Source organism: Lithobates pipiens, unplaced genomic scaffold, assembly GCF_037356315.1.
Source record: "Lithobates pipiens isolate NorthernLeopardFrog02 unplaced genomic scaffold, aLitPip1_a1.2 Scaffold_18, whole genome shotgun sequence".
NCBI classification, from domain to species: Eukaryota; Metazoa; Chordata; class Amphibia; order Anura; family Ranidae; genus Lithobates; species Lithobates pipiens.
This window is the reverse complement of record NW_027507758.1, coordinates 582,307,505-582,328,788: the sequence shown is the minus strand read 5'-3', so window position 1 is coordinate 582,328,788 and position 21,284 is coordinate 582,307,505. Positions and strand designations below refer to the sequence as shown.

The following is a 21,284-nucleotide window of genomic DNA, read 5'->3' as shown; positions in this document are numbered from 1 at the left end:
GCAGGTATGGTATTTGTAGCTGCTGACTTTTAAAAAAAAAATTTGGTGGGGAGGCTGGAGCTCCTCTTTAAGATCCCCACACATTTACTTTGCTTGAATTACGCGTGAAAGGGGCCTTAGGCGACCCGTCAGAATGTGTAACAGAAATGACTAAGGGTGGCTGCGTCATGACGTAGGACGCTCACCGCGGAGGGAGGGGTTTGAGGAGGCTCGTCGGAGAGGGCGTGTGGAAGAAAAGAGAGGAGACGGTCAGAGGGTGAGAGGCTCCGACAGATTCGATGCACCGCAGCACGAGCCCGCCACCGCACGAGCCCGCTCCGACACCTGCCTACCCGCCGGCCAGGACACAATAAGCATCGCTCGCGACGGATTCCCGTCCCTCGCTCCCCCCCCCTCCCCCCCACGGACCCCCAGGAGGAACGCAGGGAAGCGCGGAGATTAAGGACTGAGCTGCGAAGAGGGAAAGGAAAGGAGAGCAATACCCGAAAATGAGAGGAGATTATTACATTGGAAGCTCACAAAAGACCACCAGGTTGGACAGTATTACGCCACGCAGAGGAACAACGTCTAGAATTGAGAAGTTTGACCGCTGTACTGGATCTCTTTCTCTTGCTTCTCTGTCTTTTTTCTTTTTTTTTAATTATTTTCCCTATTTATTGGAGAGATGAACTATATATCCATCTGACTGTTTATTAACTTCGTAGTAATAGCCAGGAAATAATACGCACGATATCTCAGTCTGGAAAAACTTAGCTGCTAACAAGTAGATCACTATAGCGGCTGGTTATAGGTGGCTAAGGGTTAAACGGCAATTTATATCCCCAGATAGATACGATTACGGCCGTGAAGGAACAACTTGGGATATTACGCACCTGAAATGTTGGCCTGAGAGCGATATACAGGAATACTGGCAGGAATAGTTAAGGTGGCAAGGTGGTTAAAAATATAGCACTCTCCAAATACCGGCGGCTAGTTAAAATAAGAAAATCAGAATAAGGAAAAAAAGACTGCTGACTGAGGAGTATTGTTGTTTGCCATTTTGAAAAGTGAAAACGGAATATCTGTAAAAACTCCCTGCAGGAGAGCAGGGAAGTGCTGAAACTAACAAACTGGGGAAACGAGTACGCGAGATAAAGAAAAGCAGTATGAGTAGATCCTCAAAACAAACCGCCAAGGGAGGCGGCCCTAAGACCCCAAAAAATACATCTACTGAAACTACTATAAAACAATACATGACTCAAGGAGCCAGTCCGAGGGGTGGCGAGAAGGAAAAACCACCCCCTAACCTGGGGATGGATAGGGGGACAGGGAAAAAGTTAGGGAAGCTTCGGACCAATCTCGAGACGAAATGACCACTTAGAGTGAATTGGAAATAAGTAAAAGTGAAGATCAAAGAGTGGATGACCAGGCGATAACAAAAGGGATGATGAAGGAGATGCTTCTAAAATTGGAGAACGCTATAAAATCAGAAATAAGCTTGCTAAGAAGTGACCTGGGACATCTACTAATACGAGTAGAGGCAGCAGAAGAAAGAATTAATATACAAGCTCAAGACTTAATTAAAAGTACAGGAACAAACTAAAATAGTATACTGAAATCAGAGAAGCATTCTATATCGACTTGAAGATCAAGAAAATAGAAATAGAAGACAAAATCTGAGAATATGAGCGGTTCCAGAAAATAAGAAAGGGGAGCTAAAGGAAATTATAGAAGACATATTCCGCCCAATACTGCGGAGAGGAGAGGAGGAATTTCCCAGGATTGAAAGGGTGCACCGGGTCGGAAAGAAAAAGTTTGAGGAAACTGGAATATCACGTGACATTATAGTTAGATTCGAACATTATGAAGACAAAATGGAGATCTGGAGAAAACTTAGGGGAATAGCCCCACTAAAATACGCTGGAACTGAGATACAAATCTTCCCAGACCTAGCACCTGAAACTTTGGCCCGGAAACGCCTCTTAAAACCCTTACTGGAACAGTTGAGAGCCAAGAATATAAGATATAGTTGGGGGTTCCCAGCATGTTTGTTAGCATATAAAGATGGAAGATCGGTTAGGCTGAGTTTCCCAGAAGAGTTAGGAGACTTTTGCGATAAATTGGGAATTCAAGCTCCAACTCTTCCAGGCTGGATAGATGTGCACGGGGAAATATTATGAGAGCTTGGTTTTCTGGTTATAGGATGGGGGGGATGGGAATTGGTGAGGGGAGGGGCGGGGAGGAGATCGTAGGTAGTCGTGGCTGGAGGGTAGGTGGGCCCATTACCCCCCCTCCTTTTTGAAGGTTACATCTAAGGAGAGGGGGTAGGGAGGCAGAACGGAGAACTCCACCTCGGAACATCAAAGATTTGGAAATGGACAGAGATCTCAGGTCCATTAACGAGTCGAGGGCCGAATTATGGCCAAAAAGGGGAGGAGGGGAGGGGGTCGGTGGGTTGGGGCGATGGGGGGGGTGGGGAGGGTTTGGGGGTGAGGGGGGGTAATGTCAGTAGTAAAATCCCCGGGAAAAAGAATAAAAAACAAGGTCTAAATAGAAAATATGGATAATAAAATAATGGAGATTAACTTTCTGTCCTATAATGTCAAGGGCCTCAATACAGCAAAAAAAAGGTATAAAATTTTGGAAGAATTAAAACAATGTAAGGCAGAAGTGATTTTCTTACAAGAGACCCATATCTCATATACATCAAAGATCAGGCTTTACTCTAAAGATTACCCGAGTTGGTACTATGGCGACACGATTACAAACAGGGGGAGAGGGGTAGCAATAGGATTTGGAAAAAAAAAAAGAAATGACTAAGGGTGAGCTTGGGTGTGTTCGCACACTCCACGTACAGAGCCCGCTAGGAAGTCGGCACTGCGCTGCGCTAATCGTAGGCAGTGAGACATTGCCCTGATGCGCGGCTGCAGAGATCGGGGAAATGTCTCACTGCCTGTGATCAGCGCCATGCCGACTTCCTGGCGGGTTCTGCACGTAGAGTGTGCGAACACGCCGGAGCTCATTCCTAGAAGTGACATTTCTTCGCTGCCATCTTGCTACACCCCGCACTCGTCCATATTAAGGCTACAGAGAGAAGGGGACAAGCGGACATCTTGTTACACCCACCAGAGCTTTGCATTTCCCACTTCTTTTTAACACTAAACTGAGCTTATATAGTGCAATACAGCATTTAGAAATCCGTCTGACTGTTTAGATGTTGAATTTTAAAAGCAGCGGCAAACCTGCTGATCTCACAGGTTTGCTAATCTGACAGAAGTTAGCTGCTTTGAAAAATCAACATCAAAACAGTCAGGCGGATTTCTAAATACTGAATTTCACTATATAAGCTCAGTTTACTTGGCAAGCACAAGAAATTTATTATTTTTTTAATTTTATTTTTTTAAAGTAGGATAAAATAAGATAAGAATTATTATTTCCACCATATAAAAATAATAATTTCTTGTTAAAAAACAAAAGGGGGAAAAAAAAGCTTTGGTCCTTCATCCCTATTTCTCACATGGTCTCCTTAAAGTGGAGTTCCACCCATAAAATGAACTTTATATTCTTGTGCAGCAATAAGAATAACCAATGACTTTTTTTTTTTTTTTACTTACTATTTCATGCCTGTTGCTAGGGGGTTCCTTGTAATCCGCCCCTTCCTCTCCTTGGCGCCTGATGTCATTTCCCTCGGCGCCTGTGCTCGCTAGTGCTCCTGGGAGATGTGCGTCGTCATTTCCCAGGAGTCAGTGGGCAGCGCCAAAGTCTCTAGAATCGCACTATTTCAAAACCAGAAGTGACACGGGCAAAGGCAGATTTAACAATGTGCTGATTTACTGTGCTCCGTGTTCCTGTGTGTGTATATATTCAGCTTATCTTCGTGGCCATCACAACGGGGTGGGCACTTCTGATGCCGCCCATTGTGATAGCAACCTGTGAATTTTCCTGCGCTGCTATGTGCTTTTACTGAGCATGCGCGAGAACGGGCGGTGCATGCTGGGAATACAGCAGCACCGTATCCCGGAACATTATGGCTGTGGGCTTCGCCTGCCCACAAGTAAAATGTGAATGCCCAAGAAGGCTGGATCAAAGGTAACTTTTTTTAAATAAAATATTAATAAATGCCATGCTAATGGCCACAGTAACCAATGGTAAATATACATTCTGGAATAGTAAGAGATCAATTAAAAAAATAAAAATCATATATGTGGATGGAACTCCACTTTAATGTAATATTAAAGTCTTGTTTGCTATTTTTAAACAAAAAAAGTGTTTCTTTCTGCCCTGTGTAGTGATTTTGCATGCAGCAGCCCTGATCCTCCTCTTCTCAGGCCCCCCGCCGGTGCTCTTGGCTCCTTCATTAAAATTGACAGATTCTGCCTCACTGTTGTGGGCCAGGTTTTGGCTGTATCGAATGGCGGGTTTTGGCGGTATCGAATGGCGGGTTTTGGCTGTATTGAATGGCGGGTTCTGGCTGTATTGAATGGCGGGTTCTGGCTGTATTGAATGGCGGGTTCTGGCTGTATTGAATGGCGGGTTCTGACTGTATTGAATGGTGGCTCTTGGTTGTATTGACTGGCGGCTTTCGGTTGTATTGCATGGCGGATTCTGGCTGTATTGCATGGCGGGTTCTGGCTGTATTGCATGGCGGGTTCTGGCTGTATTGAATGGCAGGGTCTGGCTGTATTGAATGGCGGCTTCTGGCTGTATTGAAGGGCGGCTTCTGGCTGTATTGGTTGTATTGAAGGGCAGGTTCTGGCTGTATTGGTTGTATTGAAGGGCGGCTTCTGGCTGTATTGGTTGTATTGAAGGGTGGCTTCTGGCTGTATTGGTTGTATTGAAGGGCAGGTTCTGGCTGTATTGGTTGTATTGAAGGGCAGGTTCTGGCTGTATTGGTTGTATTGAAGGGCAGGTTCTGGCTGTATTGGTTGTATTGAAGGGCAGGTTCTGGCTGTATTGGTTGTATTGAAGGGCAGGTTCTGGCTGTATTGGTTGTATTGAAGGGCAGTTTTTCTGTCTGTTGCACGGTGGCTTGAGTGTGATACACGGTGGGTTTTGGCTGGGTGTGAAGGCGGGTTGAAACACACCCACAACCCGCCCTGCAACATCGAGGCTGAATCTGACAATTACATTCTCCCTTGGTGCTTAGCAGATTGTCGGATAATGCCGACAACAATCTGCACATAGGGTTAGTGGGGCTGGGGGGGAAAGAGCAGGTTGATGCTGGACGTCCTGCATGCCAGAAATAAGGCAAGCTCTATCTCAATGTGAGAAGCTGACAATGTGCAGTACGGCAGTTTTAGTACAGGACTGTACAGCTGGGCAAACTAAAGGGTAGGTCAGAGTTCTCCTTTAAGCGCTCACATACCCGTCATATGTACCATGTAGGAGAAAAGACTCTCTTCTTTTTCCATTTCTTGACACTTTTTGGCGTGTGGATGAACATTCTGTTCTCAGCGGAGGATTCTGGGAGTTTCCAGCTCCAGACACTGGCGTTGAGTCGGCTAATAACAGCTTTCCCTTGTGGTAATGTCAGTAATGGAGGGTTTGCTCTCTGCTGACAATGTATGGATAATAAACGGCTTGTTGTGGTCTCATTGTAGCCATGATTGTGGAGAGGGGAGCCGCACAACTTGTGTGTTCTCTTAGTATGGAAGTACATATAGGAGAGATTTATGTCCTGCAGAGAAAGTGGTTTACCTCCCATATCACTGATCCTATTATCCTGTTACTGAGAAGAAAACAAACACCCATCTAATCTCTGCTATCATAAAGAAGATGGAAACCCTAACTGAACAAGATTTCATTTGCTAAAACACTTTGGGAAGTATTTAGAAAAACAATTTGCATAGCAAATTTTCTTAATGAAAGTTTAATGAAAGTTCGTGCAAGTTCCTAGTGTGTCAATGCGGCTGACAAAGATTGCTATTTTGCTATTTCTTGTGTTGGCCGAATGTTTTTTATTTATATTAAAAAGGAAAATACCTTATTTGCCACTAGATAGCGATAAGTACCATGGGAATTTTTTTTATAATACTTAACGCCATCTACTAGCCAAATGAAAACCCCCAACCAAAAATGGGTGTAAACATCAGACAAGAAATATGAGCAAAACATATCCCGCCTATAGTGTGTTTTCAATCCAGAGCACGAAAGCTGCATTCACACTTGGACATCAAAGTTGCGTGACAAGTCGTTCCCTATGTTTTCCAATGATAACCGCTCATGTGCAGCTTAACCACATGCCGACCAGCCGCTGCAGTTGTACTGCGGCAGAATGGCATGGCTGGGTGAAGTGACATTATGTAACGTCGCTTTGCCTTGAGGCCACTAGGGGGCGCGCCCCCCCAAGCCCATGCGAGTGCCCGGCGGTCTCCATCACTGCCGGGCTCCCGCGATTGCCGCTTAGACACAGAGAACCCGGAACTGTGTGTGTAAACACAGTTTCTGGTTCTCTGAGGAGAGAAGTGACAGATCCTCTGTTCGTACAGAGTATGAACAGCGATCTGTTGGCTTCCCTGCACAGTCCCATCCCCCCTTCAGTTAGAACACAAACTAGGACACACTTAACCCATTCACTGCCAGTGACATTTTTACAGTAATCAATGCATTTTTAATCGCACTGATCGCTGGATAAAAGTGGTCCCAAAAATGTGTCAAAATTGTCCGACGTGTCCGCCATAATGTCGCAGTCATGATAAAAATCATAGATCGCCGCCATTACTAGTAAAAAAACTTAAAAAAATGTAATAATAAAAATGCTATAAATCTATCCCCTATTTTGTAGACGCTATAACTTTTGCACAAACCAATCAATGTACACTTATTGTGTTTTTTTTTTTTTATTATCAAAAATATGTAGAATACATATCGGCCTAAACTGAGGGAAAAGACCCATCAGAGTACCCAGAGTACAGCCCATCAGAGTACCCGAGTACCTGTCGCCAGGCCATCAGAGTACCCGAGTACCTGTCGCCAGGCCATCAGAGTACCCGAGTACCTGTCGCCAGGCCATCAGAGTACCCGAGTACCTGTCGCCAGGCCATCAGAGTACCCGAGTACCTGTCACCAGGTCATCAGAGTAACCGAGTACCTGTCACTAGCCCATGCCTCATAGAATATACGTTGGGGTGTTTGCTTTCCAAAATGGGGTCATTTTGTGGGTAAATCCACTGTCCTGCTGCTCAAGGACCTTTTAAAAAGTTTGATAGGTAGGAATGAAATGAGATGTGTCATTTATGCTCCTAGAAGGCCTGAAGGTACTACTTCAATGTTGGGCCTCTCTATGTGACCAGGCTGTGTAAAAGTCTCACATGTGGTATCGCCATACTTGGGAGGAGTAGCAGAATTTGTTTTGGGGTGTCATTTTTGCTATATACATGCTTTGAGTTAGAAATATCTTATAAACTGACCATTTTCTGTAAAAAAAAAAAAAAAAAAAAAAGATTTAATTGTCTTTCCACGTTTACCGAAGACTTGTGGGGAAACAAAAGGAACCGTTCAAAAGACTCATTATGCCTCATAGATTAGACACTGGGGTGTTTACTTTCCAAAATGGGGTCATTTTGTGGGTAATACCACTGTCCTGGTGCTCCAAGGCTTTCACAAATATAATTGGTCGTTAGGAAATTAGAGGTGTAATTTATGATCCTAGAACCCCTGAATGTGCTCCCTGAATGTTGCACCTCTCTGTATGGCCAGGCTGTGTAAAAGTCTCACACATGTGGTATCGTCATACTTGGGTGGAATAGCAGAATGTATTTTGGGGTGTAATTGGAAGTATGCATATGCTGTGTGTGAGAAATAACTTGTTATTATAACAATTTTGTGAAAACATTCTTAATATCCCCAAGAATTGTGGGAAAAAATGACAACTTCAAAAAACTCACCATGCCTCTTACTAAATACCTTGGATTGTCTACTTTTCAAAAAGGGGTCATTTGGGGGGGGGGTAATTGTACTTTCCTGACATCTCAGGGCCTCAAGAAATGAGATAGGCCGTCAGTACATCAGGTGTGATCAGATGTGATCAATTTTCAGTGATTTGCACAATAGCTTGTAGACTCTATAACTTTCACACAGACTAAATAATATCCACTAATTTTGGTTATTTTTACCAAAGATATGTAGCCGTATAAATTTGGACCCAAATTTATGAACAAAAATGACTTATTTGCAAAATTTTACCATAGAAGCTAAATAAAAAAAAATGTTTTTTTATTTTTATTTTTTCAAAATTTTCCCTCTTTTTTTCACTTATGTCGCAAAAAATAAAAACCCCAGTGGTGATTAAATACCACCAAAAGAAAGCTCTATTGGTATGAAAAAACTGAAAAAAAAATTTGTTTGGATACAGTGTTGCATGACTGAGTAATTACCATTCAAAGTGTGAGAGCGCTGAAAGCTAAAAATTGGTCTGGGCAGGAGGGGTGTATAAATGTCCTGTATTGAAGTGGTTATAAAGGGGGGGGGGGGATACCGGATTTGGCCACTAGATAGCAATAAGTACCATAGGAATAACTTGTAATACTCAGCCCCATCTAGTGGCCAGATGTATATTTACAATGCTTTTTTCACTGGGCGTATTGCTATGTGCAATGTTAATAAATATGCTGCTAAGTATCCGTTAATTTAAATTAACTCATTGTTGTCCACCCCAGCGTCCCTTTCAAAGGTTCTAAATGCCTCAGAGGTGGGAAGGATTGGCGATCATGTGACCATTGTGGTTGTCTGTCACAGTGGTCACATGATTGCTAGCTGCCTTTCCCCCCACCCCAGGGTTATGGATTATTAGTGGGGACCAGGAGCTGTCTTTGACCTTTTGACCTGCTTGGGGGCTGTGCTGGGGGCACACTTTCACCATAGAAACATCGGCCACTCTGTAACGTATATGTGCCGTTTAGGCATTAAAAAGGAAGCAAGCTCTCCCACTCTGATGCTTCTTTTCATTTAGTCCATTATAATAAGTCATTATCAGACTATAGCCACTGTAATCCAGCCCAAATCGCATATTACTTACTGTTTAAAGTATCTTTAAAAAACTTGTTTCCAGGGGTTAGGCAGCACCATCTTAAGTATTGTTTTCTGAATCCACAGCGGAGTGTATTTCCGCCCTTACATTGAGCACTTCCTGTACTGTTAACCAAGCCTCCTTCTCAATCCAACGTTTCTATGGCAACCCTGCTTCCATGTTCATAGCTGACTTGTTTTATTTTATAGTATTTACTTGTACCGATGTCTAATGTTTCCCTTTGTCAGTCTTATCAGCTTCAGCTGATAAGACTGCAGTAATGGCCAAGTTTACACTGCATGTCATGTCACATGGTCACATGGGGGTGTTGGAGGAAGCTCTGAATGATTCTGCAGTCTCCTGGGATATCAGCTGTGTGCCGTAGGAAGTCCTGATAACCGATAGATGAGACCTAGAGAGTGTGCCTTAAATCAGGGGAGATCTGGGCATGCTCAGTAACTTAATTCTAAAGAACAAAAAGGATTACAACAATACTAAGCAAGTAAGGAGATATCTACAAGCAGTGTTCATTAGGGTTTTTTATGCTGATTTACATGGGACAAAGTTATGGGGAGGGTTTACAACCACTTTAAAACTTTTCCTTTTCCACCACATATGTGTTGTGCTTAAATGACTGTTTTTTCATGACTTTTTCCTCTGTTGCATCCCACTGCTACTGTTTTCCTGCAGCCTTTTTGCAGATACTAAATTTACTGCAGCAATGTCTGCCTGACATTTCTCAGAGTGAGTTGCCTGCGTGATGTGTGATGAAACGGCCACTTGTAGTCTCCATCAGAAGCCTGTGTGATGTGGTGACAACACAGCAATTCCATTAGAAGATGGAGACGGTGTTGTCACCTAATCACAGGAGGAGCCTGAAGAGGGACCGTCATGGCAGGATTACAAGGCATTATTTCCCCAGCCATATCACTGTCTTGTTCTGATCATCATTTGTAAATACAAGAGTGCCCCAGGAAACCGGTCCCTTATCCATACAAGTGGTAGATGAACAATACAAACAGCAGCATTTTTAATTTGTAATTAGGGGAACCTTAGGAGATGAGCAGCTATCCCTCCTTGTCATTCCCTGATCTTCCCCAGCTGAGATCATGACGCATCCAATCACTACTTCTTATCTCTCTGCAGGATGATTGAAGAGAGCGGAAAGAGGAGGAGGACCATGGCAGAGAAGAGGCAGCTCTTCATGGAGATGAGTGAGTACCCCGCTCTGTCTGCCCACCATGTATGTACAGCACTTGGTCTTTACATGGCCTTTAAAAAGTATTCATACCCCTTGAAATTTTTCACATTTTTTTTCATGTTACAACCAAAAACGTAAATGTATTTTATTGGGATTTTATGTGATAGACCAACACAAAGTGACACATAATTGTGAAGTGGAAGAAAAATGATAAATAGGTTTACAAATATGTGAAAAGTGTGGTGTACATTTGTTTTCAGCCCCCCTGAGTCAATACTTTCACTGCAATTACAGCTGCAAGTCTTTTTGGGGATGTCTCTACCAGCTTTGCACATCTAGAGAGTGACATTTTTGCCCATTCTTCTTTTCAAAATAGCTCAAGTTCTGTCAGATTGGATGGCGAGCGTCCGTGAATAGCAAATTTCAAGACTTGCCGCAGCTTCTCAATTGGACTTTGACTGGGACATTCTAAGGCCCCATTCACACCTGAGCGTTTTGTAGCTTGAAGCCTCAAGCTACAAAACGCTGGAGGGGAAAAAATCTATTATTCCTCTTCCCCACATCTACACTCCAAAATGCCTGAAGCCAGAAGCTCCAAAACGCCTGAAGCTCAAACAAGTTCGGAACTCTTTTTTTTAGGCAGATTTGGGCGTTTTTCTGCTTTTTACATTGTGACCTTTTGACCTGTACAAAATCGTGGCAAAATCGCACGCTCAAGTGTGAATGGGGCCTAACACATGAATATGCTTTGATCTGAACCATTCCATTGTAGCTCTGGCTATATGTTTAGGGTCGTTGTCCTGCTGGAAAGTGAATGTCCGCCCCAGTCTCAAGTCTTTTGGAGAATCTAACAGGTTTTCTTCTAAGATTGCTCTGTATTTGGCTCCATCCATCTTCCCATCAACTCTGACCAGCTTCCCTGTCTCTCCTGAAGAAAAGTATCCCCACAACATGATGCTGCCACCACCATGTTTCACGGTGGGGATGGTGTGTTCAGGGTGATGTGCAGTGTTAGTTTTCCGCCACACATAGCGTTTTGCTTTTAGGCCAAAAAGTTAAATTTTGGTCTCATTTGACCAGAACAACTTCTTCCACATGTTTTCTGTGTCCTCCACATGGCTTCTCGCAAACTGCAAATTTGACTTTTTATGGTTTTCTTTCATCAGTGGCGCACTCTTCCATAAAGGGCAGATTTGTGGAGAGCACGGCTAATAGATGTCCTGTGGACAGATTCTCCCACCTGAGCTGTGGATCTCTGCAGCTCCTCCAGAGTTACCATGGGCCTCTTGGCTTTTGATGTTCAAAGCTTGGGGTATTTTTTTTATAACCTAACCCTTCTTTAAACTTCTCCACACCTTTATCTCTGCTCTGTTTGGTGTGTTCCTTGGCCTTCATGATGCTGTTTGTTTACTAAGGTTCTCTAATAATCCTCTGAGGGTGTCACAGAACAGCTGTATTTATACTGAGATTAAATTACACACCGGTGAATTCTATTTACTAATTATGCGACTTCTGAAGGCGATTGTTTCTACTAGATTTTAGTTAGGGGTATCGGAGTAAAGGGGGCTGGATACAAATGTACCCCACACTTTTCACACATTTATTTGTAAAACATTTTGAAAACCATTTATCATTTTCCTTCCACTTCACAATTATGTGCCACTTTGTGATGGTCTATCACATAAAATCCCAATAAAATACATTTGTTTGTAACATGACAAAAAGTGGAAAATTGCAAGGGGTGTGAATACTTTTTCAAGGCACTGTATGTCAAACCCGTATTACCCATTAAAGCGGAACTAAACCCACCCATTTAACTGTTTCCCAAAACAGTTAGACCTGATTCATACCTATGCAGTTTGCATATTCCAGGTGCATTTTGCATTTTTTAATGATGCATTGAAGTAGGGCTGCAACTAACTATTATTTTCATAATCGATTAGTTGGCCGATTATTGTTTTTCTGTTAATGGGGTAATAACCTTAAAAAAAAGTTTGGTGTATAATTTAGTTAATATGTACATTTAAAAAAAAAAAGGCAATGTATTCTTAAAGCGGGAGTCCGCGTTGTTTTTTTTTTGTTTTTTTAAAAGCCAGCAGCTACAAATACTGCAGCTGCTGACTTTTAAAATAGTGACACTTACCTGTCCAGCGCGCCCGCGATGTCGGCACCCGAAGCCGATCTCTCGATCGTCTCTCGGGTGCTGCCGCCGCCATCTTGGGTATGGGAATCAGGAAGTGGAGCCTTTCGGCTTCATTTCCCGGTTCCCTACTGCGCATGCGCGAGTCGCGCTGCGCAATAAGAGTGGACCCGCTGCCTCTGGGATCTGTGTGTTTCCCAGCAGGCAGCGGGGGACTTTCGGAAAGGGGCGTAATGTACGCCCCTTTCCGCAGAGAGCTATCCCGGAAGTGGGTGCAGATACCTGTACTGTACAGGTACCTGCACCCCCCTCCCCCCTGAAAGGTGCCAATTGTGGCGCCGGAGGGGGGGAGGGTTCCGATGGTTCATTTAGATGGTTCCACTTTAGGGTGGACCTCCGCTTTAAATATCTCTATGCAGTGGTAAATATAAATAACCATAACTATATAGTTAGGGAGAAAAATCTCTAATCCACTCTGAGAATAACAGACAGAAGAGATATACAGGTATATACCATTAGAAGAGATTAGAGGTCGACCGATATGGGTTTTTCTCTGGTCGATGCCGATACCAATATTTAGAAATCGCCACGGCCGATGGCCGATATATAATGCCGATTTATTTTTTATTTTTTTTTGGGCCGATATGTTAGGCCGATTATTTATTTATTTTTTCCCCTTCATCTCATAAAATCTAACAGTTAGACACCTTTCCCACTGGGGCGTTTTTCAGGCGCTTTAAAATAGCGCCTGTAAGGTGCCTGCAAAACGGCTCCCCTGCAGTCTGTGTGGAAGCCCCGAGTGCTTTCACACTGAGGAGATGCGCTGGCAGGACGTTTAAAAAAAAGTCCTGCAAGCAGCATCTTTCGAGTGGTGTATACCGCTCCTCCACCACTCCTGCCCATTGAAATGAATGGGCACCGCTGCCGAAGCACCTGCAATGCGATTTGGCAGCGGCGCTTCACGGGCACATTTAACCCCTTCCTGGGCCACTAGCTGGATTATAAGTGTCCCGCTAAAATGACGGTAAAGCGCCGCTAAAACTGGCAGCGTTTTACCGTCAACGCCTGCTCACTCCAGTGTGAAAGCAGCCTTAAGTGATACAGAAAATTTCTTACATTTATTAAACAAAACAAACATCCAAACAGTTCACTTGTATGTATAATTTAGAATGAAATTATATATAATTTTTTATTTTTTTTTATATATTACACAAAAACAGGTAATCAAAACTTTTGGATGAAAAAAAATGGGCTAACTTTACTTTTTTTTTTTAAATCTGTGTATTTTTTCCAAAAAAAATTGAGTTTGAAAGACCGCTGCGCAAATACCGTGTGACATAAAATATTGCAACAACCGCTATTTTATTCCCTAGGATCTCTGCTAAAAAAATATATATATATATATATAAGTTTTGGGGGTTCTAAGTGAATTTCTAGCAGAAAATACAGGATTTTTATTTATAAGCATCAAGTGTCAAAAAAGATTTAGTCTTTAAATGGTTAAACTGAGAACTTCTACACACAGAGTTGAGTTCATTCATTCAAGTGTAAACATTGTATCTTTTTGATCTTTTCTTGGCAGACTGCCCAGAGAGGAGACAAGTCACTCCACTCAAGTCTCCAGGCAACTTGCACTGACTTCTATTACTGAAGCAAGTCCCGCGGCCTTTTTTAACAGCACAATCGGCCGATGCCGATTAATTAAAAAACGACGATATATCGGTCGACCTCTAGAAGAGATATACTGTATATACTATTAGAAGAAATATACTGTATATACTATTAAAGGGTGAATCTGGTAAATATGATCAGACTCACAGATCAAATTTTTTTTATTTAAAAGAAAAAGTTTAAGACTTTCAAACAGAACTGTAATATATGCTGGCCATACAAAAACAGAGTCTCCCTTCAAAATAAAATGTAATTTTAAGAACATTCGTCTGATTTTCTAAACATTCTTTCATTCAGGGAATGTACAAAGATTTTTCATATGAATATACTCGTCTGAAAATTGATCCGTGTGGCCAACATAAGGCTCGGTACACTCCTATGCAGTTTGCTTTTGATCTGTTCCTGCAGGGCTTTATTGCTGTACATTTTGATTTTTGCACACGTGATTTTGCTACGACTTGCATTTTTGCCATTTATTTTTTTTGGCCAGTTTGTTGTTGGGCAGATTCAAAAACTCGAATTGTTGCAAAAAAACGCATTACATGCTTTTCTGCAGCTTCTCCATTGAAGTATATTGAACCAAAAAAGCACTGTTTTGCCTTTAAAAAAAAAAAAAAAGTCCCTGACCCTTTCCAAATACGCAGCGGCTGAAAAAATGCATAGATGTGAACGCATCCCATAGGAAACCATGTAAATTAACTGTAGTGTGTTTCTGCAAAAAGCACCAAAAAACACATAGGTGTGAACCAGGCCTTATGCCCTGTACACATGGCCGGACTTTCCAATGACAAAATCCATCAGATTTTTTTCCAACGGATTTTGGCCCAAACTTGTCTTGCACACACACGGTCGCACAAAGTTGTCGGAAAATCCAAACATTCAGAACGAGGCGACATACACCACGTACGACGGGACTATAAAGAGGCCAGTAGCCAATAGCTTTCGTTTCGTGATTTATTCTGGGCATGCGTGGCACTTTGTCCGTTGGAATTGTCTACACACAATCGGAATTTAAACGATCTGATTTTGTTGTTGGAAAATTTTAGATCCAGCTCTCAAACTTTGTGTGTTGGAAATTCCGACAGAAAAAGTCAGATGGAGCCCACACACGATCGGATTTTCCGACAACACGATCCGATCGCATATTTTCAGTCAGAACGTGTGTACAGGGCGTTAGACATTTAGTAACAGGGCGTTAGACGTTTAGTAACATAATGGGGTTAAAAAAGCTAAAACTAGCCCTTTATAGTACAAAAAAAAAGCAGATAATCACTACTGTAAGGGGTTCATGTTTTTACTGTGAAACCGTGAAAGTAATATTTCCAGTAGCAATTATTGGCTCTTTTTGTACTTTTTAACCCCATTACTGATTAAAAATTTCGTGTTAGATTAATCGATTTTTTTTTTTTTTAATCAATTGACTAATTTCGATTAATTATAACGCATATACAGATCCAACTACTTTTAGCTAATCTCCTTGCATTGCAGCTCTGCATTAGTCAGTGGTAAATGTGGTATACACTATATACAATCACCCGACACTAGTTTGTTTCCACAATCCATGACTTAACTCCACAGTTCACACAAATACGTTTAAAATTCAAACTAGCACTGACGTAAGTCTTTTTTTTTTTTAACACAGTAGCGTTACAATCCCTCCACCTCCGGTCTAACTAATCACTCTCACCTTATGGCATGGACTCCTGTGCAAAGAGGTGGTCATGCAATCGGGTATAAAAAGGGTTAACACCGACCATAAACTTCTCGCACGTCTCCTTAGATCTCAGCAAGGACGCCAGGTCATGGGTAGAAAGAAAAGATCTAAGTGCTCACCGCTTAAGTATAAGATTTAATTTTTGTGTTCAAACACAAATTACTCACATAAAGATGATAAAAACACAGCATGTAAAGCCGACAATCATGTTAGTTCTGTAGGGCAGCAGCGGGGGACATCATGCGTAGCTCCTCCCCCGTGCGCGTTACGTACAATCAGAACTTCTAATTCACCGGACTCCTCCCCCCTTCCCTTCATTAGCAGACAGAGACACTTGGGGAAGGGGGGAGGAGTCCAGTGACGTTGATGTCAGTGACATCACCAGATCTCCGACGGAACTCCCTGAAGACCCGGGAGTCGGCGGAGAGGTGAGTACCGATCAAAACAATTTTGATCGATCAAAAAAAATAATAAATTAATCGAGGAATTAATCTTTAATTTTCCACAGCCCTAGAAAATAGTAATTCATTTCATAATCGATTAGTTGTCAATGAATCGATTCGTTGTTTCGGCCCTACATTGAAGTCTGTGGAACCAAAAACCAGAAAAAAGGCCCTGGCCCTTTCAATAAAATGAACAGATGTGAACATAACCCATAGGAAACCATGTTATATGGACTGCAGTGTGTTTATGCAAAACTGAAAATGCACTAAAAAATACATAGGTGTGAACCAGGCCTTAAATTCAATCTCTCATATGATAATAATTGAGTACTGTCCGTGATACTTTTTTTATTTGCACTAACATACAATTTTTCAGGACAAGCTTTCGGGGTATGTCCCCTTCTTCAAGGTCCAAGCAGTACTGCTTGGACCTTGAAGAAGGGGACATACCCCAAAAGCTTGTCCTGAAAAATTGTATGTTAGTGCAAATAAAAAAAGTATTTTTTGGCGGTTTTTAAAAAATTTTTTTTATTATTTTTTTTTTACTTGTGATGGCGGTGATCTGCGCTTTTTAGCGGTATTGCGACGGACAGATCGGAGACCTTTGACACATTTTTGGGACCATTGACTTTTATAGAGCGATCAGTGTTATAAATATGCGCTGATCACTGTATAAATGTCACTGGCAGGGAAGAGGTTAACGCTAGGGGCCGATCAAGGGGTTAACTGTGTGTTCCCTCACTGTGTTCTAACTGTAGTGGGAGGGTACTAACTAGGAGAGATGACAGATCGCTGTCACTACTTTGTAGGAACACACGATCTGTCTTTTCTATTCTGACAGCACAGGGATTTGTGTGTTTACACACACAAATTCCCATTCTGGCTCTCGTGCACGTGATCACACCCGCCGGTCATGCTTATCAAGTCCCCTGCTGTGCAGCGCGTGCGTGCCCTCTGGTGGCTCTCCTGGGCAAAGCCGTGTGTATTTACAGGATTTCGCCCAGGAGAGCCATTCTGCCGCAGTATATCTGCGTGAGCCGGTGGGGAACCGGTTAAGTGGCAGTTGGTAATGATGGGGGGGAAATTGACTGTTGCCATTTTTTATTAATAGCTGTCTGTTTATATTAGGGGCGCAGAATTTTGATGTGATTCGCCTGTCAACATACCGCACGGCGTGCAAACTCCGTTTTGTACAGAAGAGGTGCAATCGTAAGTGTCTGACTTTCTGCTTCTGGGTATCATTTATAATTAACTAAAAAGGGTAAAAAAAAAGTTCAGAGAGTTAAAACAAAGAACATTTTTACTTCTATATTCCTGCTAAAGCCATGAAATGTAAACCAAGACCTAAAACCTGTATATATATATATATATATATATATATATATATATATATGGAGTTGCAAGGTGTCACGTGAAAATTAAACTGATTGTAAAGGATAATTAAAAAAATAAAATAAACATGTTAAAACTTTCCTGCTCTGTGTAATGGTGAACCTCCTCTTCTGGGGTCCCCTGCCGGCAAACTCTGCGCCTCCTCTTAGGTATGTGCCCCCGTAGCAAGCCGCTACAGACACACACAGGGTGGCTCGGCCCCCCCCCCCCCCCCCCATTCCCCCAGCCCTGTTGCCTCCTCACGGGATTTGATTGACAGCAGCAGGAGCCAATGGCTGCTCTGTGTCCTGTGAGGAGAGGAACACAGGAAAGTGCAACTGCAGACGGACACATTGATGGATCAAGATAGAACTCAGGTATGTATATAGGGAGTTAAGGGGGCAATACAACTATTAGGACATGTTTTACTTTAATGCATTAAGGAAAATATTTTCTGACATGATGTTTTTAATAACTTAGATAACTTTAATCAACCTAAAATAATCGCACTGTGTTTTGTAAACTGCTTTTGTAGTGTCATTATTTTAACACGCCCACATCGGTTTGCATGAACGGAGTGCGATTGTGATGCGGGGCAGGAAATGCACAGGAATCAATGCGAATCCTACACCACATCAGTGTGTACCGGGACTTCATTTAACAATAGGAGCACTAAAATGTAAACTTCTGCCAGCCTTCTAATGTAAACAGCTGTTAGACTCAGAAGACTGAAACCCAGATTCAGCCTAGGTTCACACTGACAGCGGGAATGAAATGGGGTGTGTTCAGCTGAACTCGCTTCATTTTATTCCCGCATGTCAGTCCCGACTTGTGGGGGGGGGGGGGGGGGGGGGCGATTTCAGAGACATCTGTGCGGGTTTCTGCACAGATGTCAATGGAAATCGCACCGCAAAAGTAGTACAGAAACTACTTTTGTGAATCTTTGCGGGGCCCCAAATGCGGAGTTGCACCGATTCGGATGGTGCCGTTGTCTGCAGTTTCCGCCAATTTGGCATGCGATTTGACATGTCAAATCGCGTGCCAAATTGCTCCAATGTGAACCAGGGCTTAGTGTCTGTTATCTTAAAGTTGCTCCTCTTCACGGGCTTTGTGGCTGTCCCCCTCATCAATGTCATTGTATACAAAGCAGGACCAGCAGTCCTGAGCTGTACTTGAGGAAGTTGACAGCCCACCCACATTCCAGAACTGGATTGGAGGAGAGCATCAGCTGTAACAGTCTGTATTCCTCTCTGCTAACCCCCTAAAAAGCCATTAGAGATTTACTATTTGCCAACTGGAGTTCTTATTTGCTTGTTAATAATATGTAAAAACAGAAATATGCAGCTTAGTCCCTAGGGTAATTACTGGGTATTCCACATAGCAAACACAGACCGTGTCCCAGGGATGCATATGATTTCCAACGCCCTGCCATTGATAGCAATTTGTTCTGCAAAGCCGCCAAGCCTGCCAGTGCAATCCTGCAGGTTCCTCAATGGTCCCAGCACATTCAGTGCATTTTTGTTGGTGGCATAATTTGCAGTGTAAATACAATTTATACATTTTGGTTCAATAAACCTGAAACTGAACAGTTACCAGGTAGGGCAACACTTTTCCCTAATTTGTCAGTTCTAGGACTCCTGTTGTGGAACTACACATCCCATGAGGCATTGTAAACACAATGACATTCACAGACATGACTAGGCATGATGGGAATTGTAGTTTCTGAACAACTGGAGGGTGGTAGTTTGAAGACCCCTGTCCTAAAGCATGGGTATACTGTCTCCTTTTGAGCTATTCAGACTCCAGCCACAATATGTTTGATTGCAGCCCAGAACAGATTCGTGAGGTATACATTTTTGGTGTATCCATCTAGTAGTAATGCGTTACAATCAACTGGTCTTCTGCAGTTGGAACATGACTAACTACTACTAGCAATACTTGTGATTCGGAAAATGAAAGCTGCTGGGTATACATGTTTTGAAATTTTGTCCTGTTCCAATCCATATATATAGATAGATAGATAGATAGATAGATAGATAGATAGATAGATAGATAGATAGATAGAGAGATATGTGTGTGTATATGTATGTGTATATATATAAAAATAAATATCCCTCTCATCAATTTGTGCCTGGCTGCTGCTGTCCTGGCCAACGCCTGGGGGTTCCTGTCTTCGTCCTCTCTCTCTCTCTCCTCCTCGTCACAGAGAGACCCCGCCCCAGGCCCGGAGCAGATTCAAAGGAAGGATGCCACGCAGAGGAGGGTAGGCGGAGCATTAGGCTCCACCTGTTAAATTTATGTGCACCCGGTCTGGCCGTCACCGGACGTTTTATGGGGGCGCCAGTCACTCCCCTCCGCCACAGTACACCCTCACTATTGGTAAGTGCCACACTACAACAAGGAGGCAGCGGGAGGCTGTATATTTACAGGAGACAAGACTCGGGAGGATGGTTGGGGTTTTTTCTTCATGCAGAGGGGGGCAGCTTTTTTGACGCCGCCCCCCCCCCCCCCCCCGTATAGTGCCGTCCTAGGCCTGGGCCTTGTTGGCCTAGGCCAAGACACAGCACTGGTGCCGTATCTGTGGGATTCTTCTGGAAATTATTGTAGTAGACACCACCACGTTAGCTTCTGGGTCCTGTAACAAGCGGCTGCACATCTGTTTAATGAACACAGGTCACCCACTTGGCTTAGGCACTATTCAAAGAACATTTTCCATTTTCTCAATGAATGCAAAGTGTTCTCTGATTTGAGGAGGTGGAGCAGCAGAGTGGAGATCATGACATCACCACTTATGTCCAATCGGAGAACACTTTGCATTCATTGAAAAAATGGAAAATGTTCTTTGAAAAGTGTTCTCTGATTGGACATAGTGGAGATCATGACATCACCACTCTGCCGCTCCACCTCCTCCAATCAGAGAACACTTTGCTATCATTGAGAAATTGTAACGTGTTCTGTAAATGGTGCCCATGCCGAGTGAGCGCTCCTTCTGTGTTTTATTAATAGGCAGGGCAACAGCTCAGCATAGGGCCCAGAAGCTAGTGGGCACCACTGGCTGAGCGGTGCCTACTACAGTGATCCCCAGCTTCCAAGGGAATCCCCCAGGTATGGTATATACATAGTTACATTGGGTCAAGCTGGAAAAGTAGTAGTAGTAGTAGTACACCTAACCGTACATATGTACCTTAAGGTGATGGACGGGGGCACAAGGGTTGACAAAATGGTATACAGCGTAGCATCACTTAAAGTGCTAAATCCTTTCAACTCACATAACTCTCATAATACATTTTATATATTAGAAAAATCTTAATCCTGGAAATTTAGATTCATTTTCCAGTTGGAGAAATGTTGGTATTCCCACTAATGCAGCTTCTAAGGTGGTACTAGGACCTCTTTTTTATTTTCAGTTCATCTGGTTGATATCTGGAACATGATAGAAGCCTTCCGAGACAATGGCCTTAACACGCTGGATCACAACACTGAGATCAACGTATCCCGACTTGAGACCATCATATCATCCATCTACTACCAGCTAAACAAACGCCTTCCATCTACTCATCAGATCAGCGTGGACCAGTCCATCAGCCTTCTGCTCAATTTCATGATCGCTGCCTATGACAGGTAAGAGTGCCGGGTATTATTTGTACCACCCACCCTCAATCTCATCTGCTTTATCATCTCTGTGTATGTCAGGTAAGGCTAGCCATAAATGGTTGGAAATTTGTCCGGTTCAGGAGGAACCAGTCATATTTTGATCC

At 42.9% G+C, this 21,284-nt stretch overlaps 1 protein-coding gene across 5 annotated transcripts in view; it reads left to right on the top strand.

The window, feature by feature from the left end:
- The window catches only part of DTNB (dystrobrevin beta), a 239,843-nt gene that overhangs the window by 38,116 nt on the left and 180,443 nt on the right, over nucleotides 1–21,284 (top strand). For all 5 annotated transcript variants that reach the window (XM_077489116.1, XM_077489117.1, XM_077489113.1 and 2 more), the window contains exons 2-4: nucleotides 10,133–10,200; nucleotides 17,284–17,364; nucleotides 20,934–21,147. In XM_077489116.1, the coding sequence (XP_077345242.1) occupies nucleotides 10,134–10,200; nucleotides 17,284–17,364; nucleotides 20,934–21,147 (362 nt within the window). In that variant the 5' untranslated portion in view covers nucleotide 10,133. The remainder of the gene's footprint in view (nucleotides 1–10,132; nucleotides 10,201–17,283; nucleotides 17,365–20,933; nucleotides 21,148–21,284) is intronic.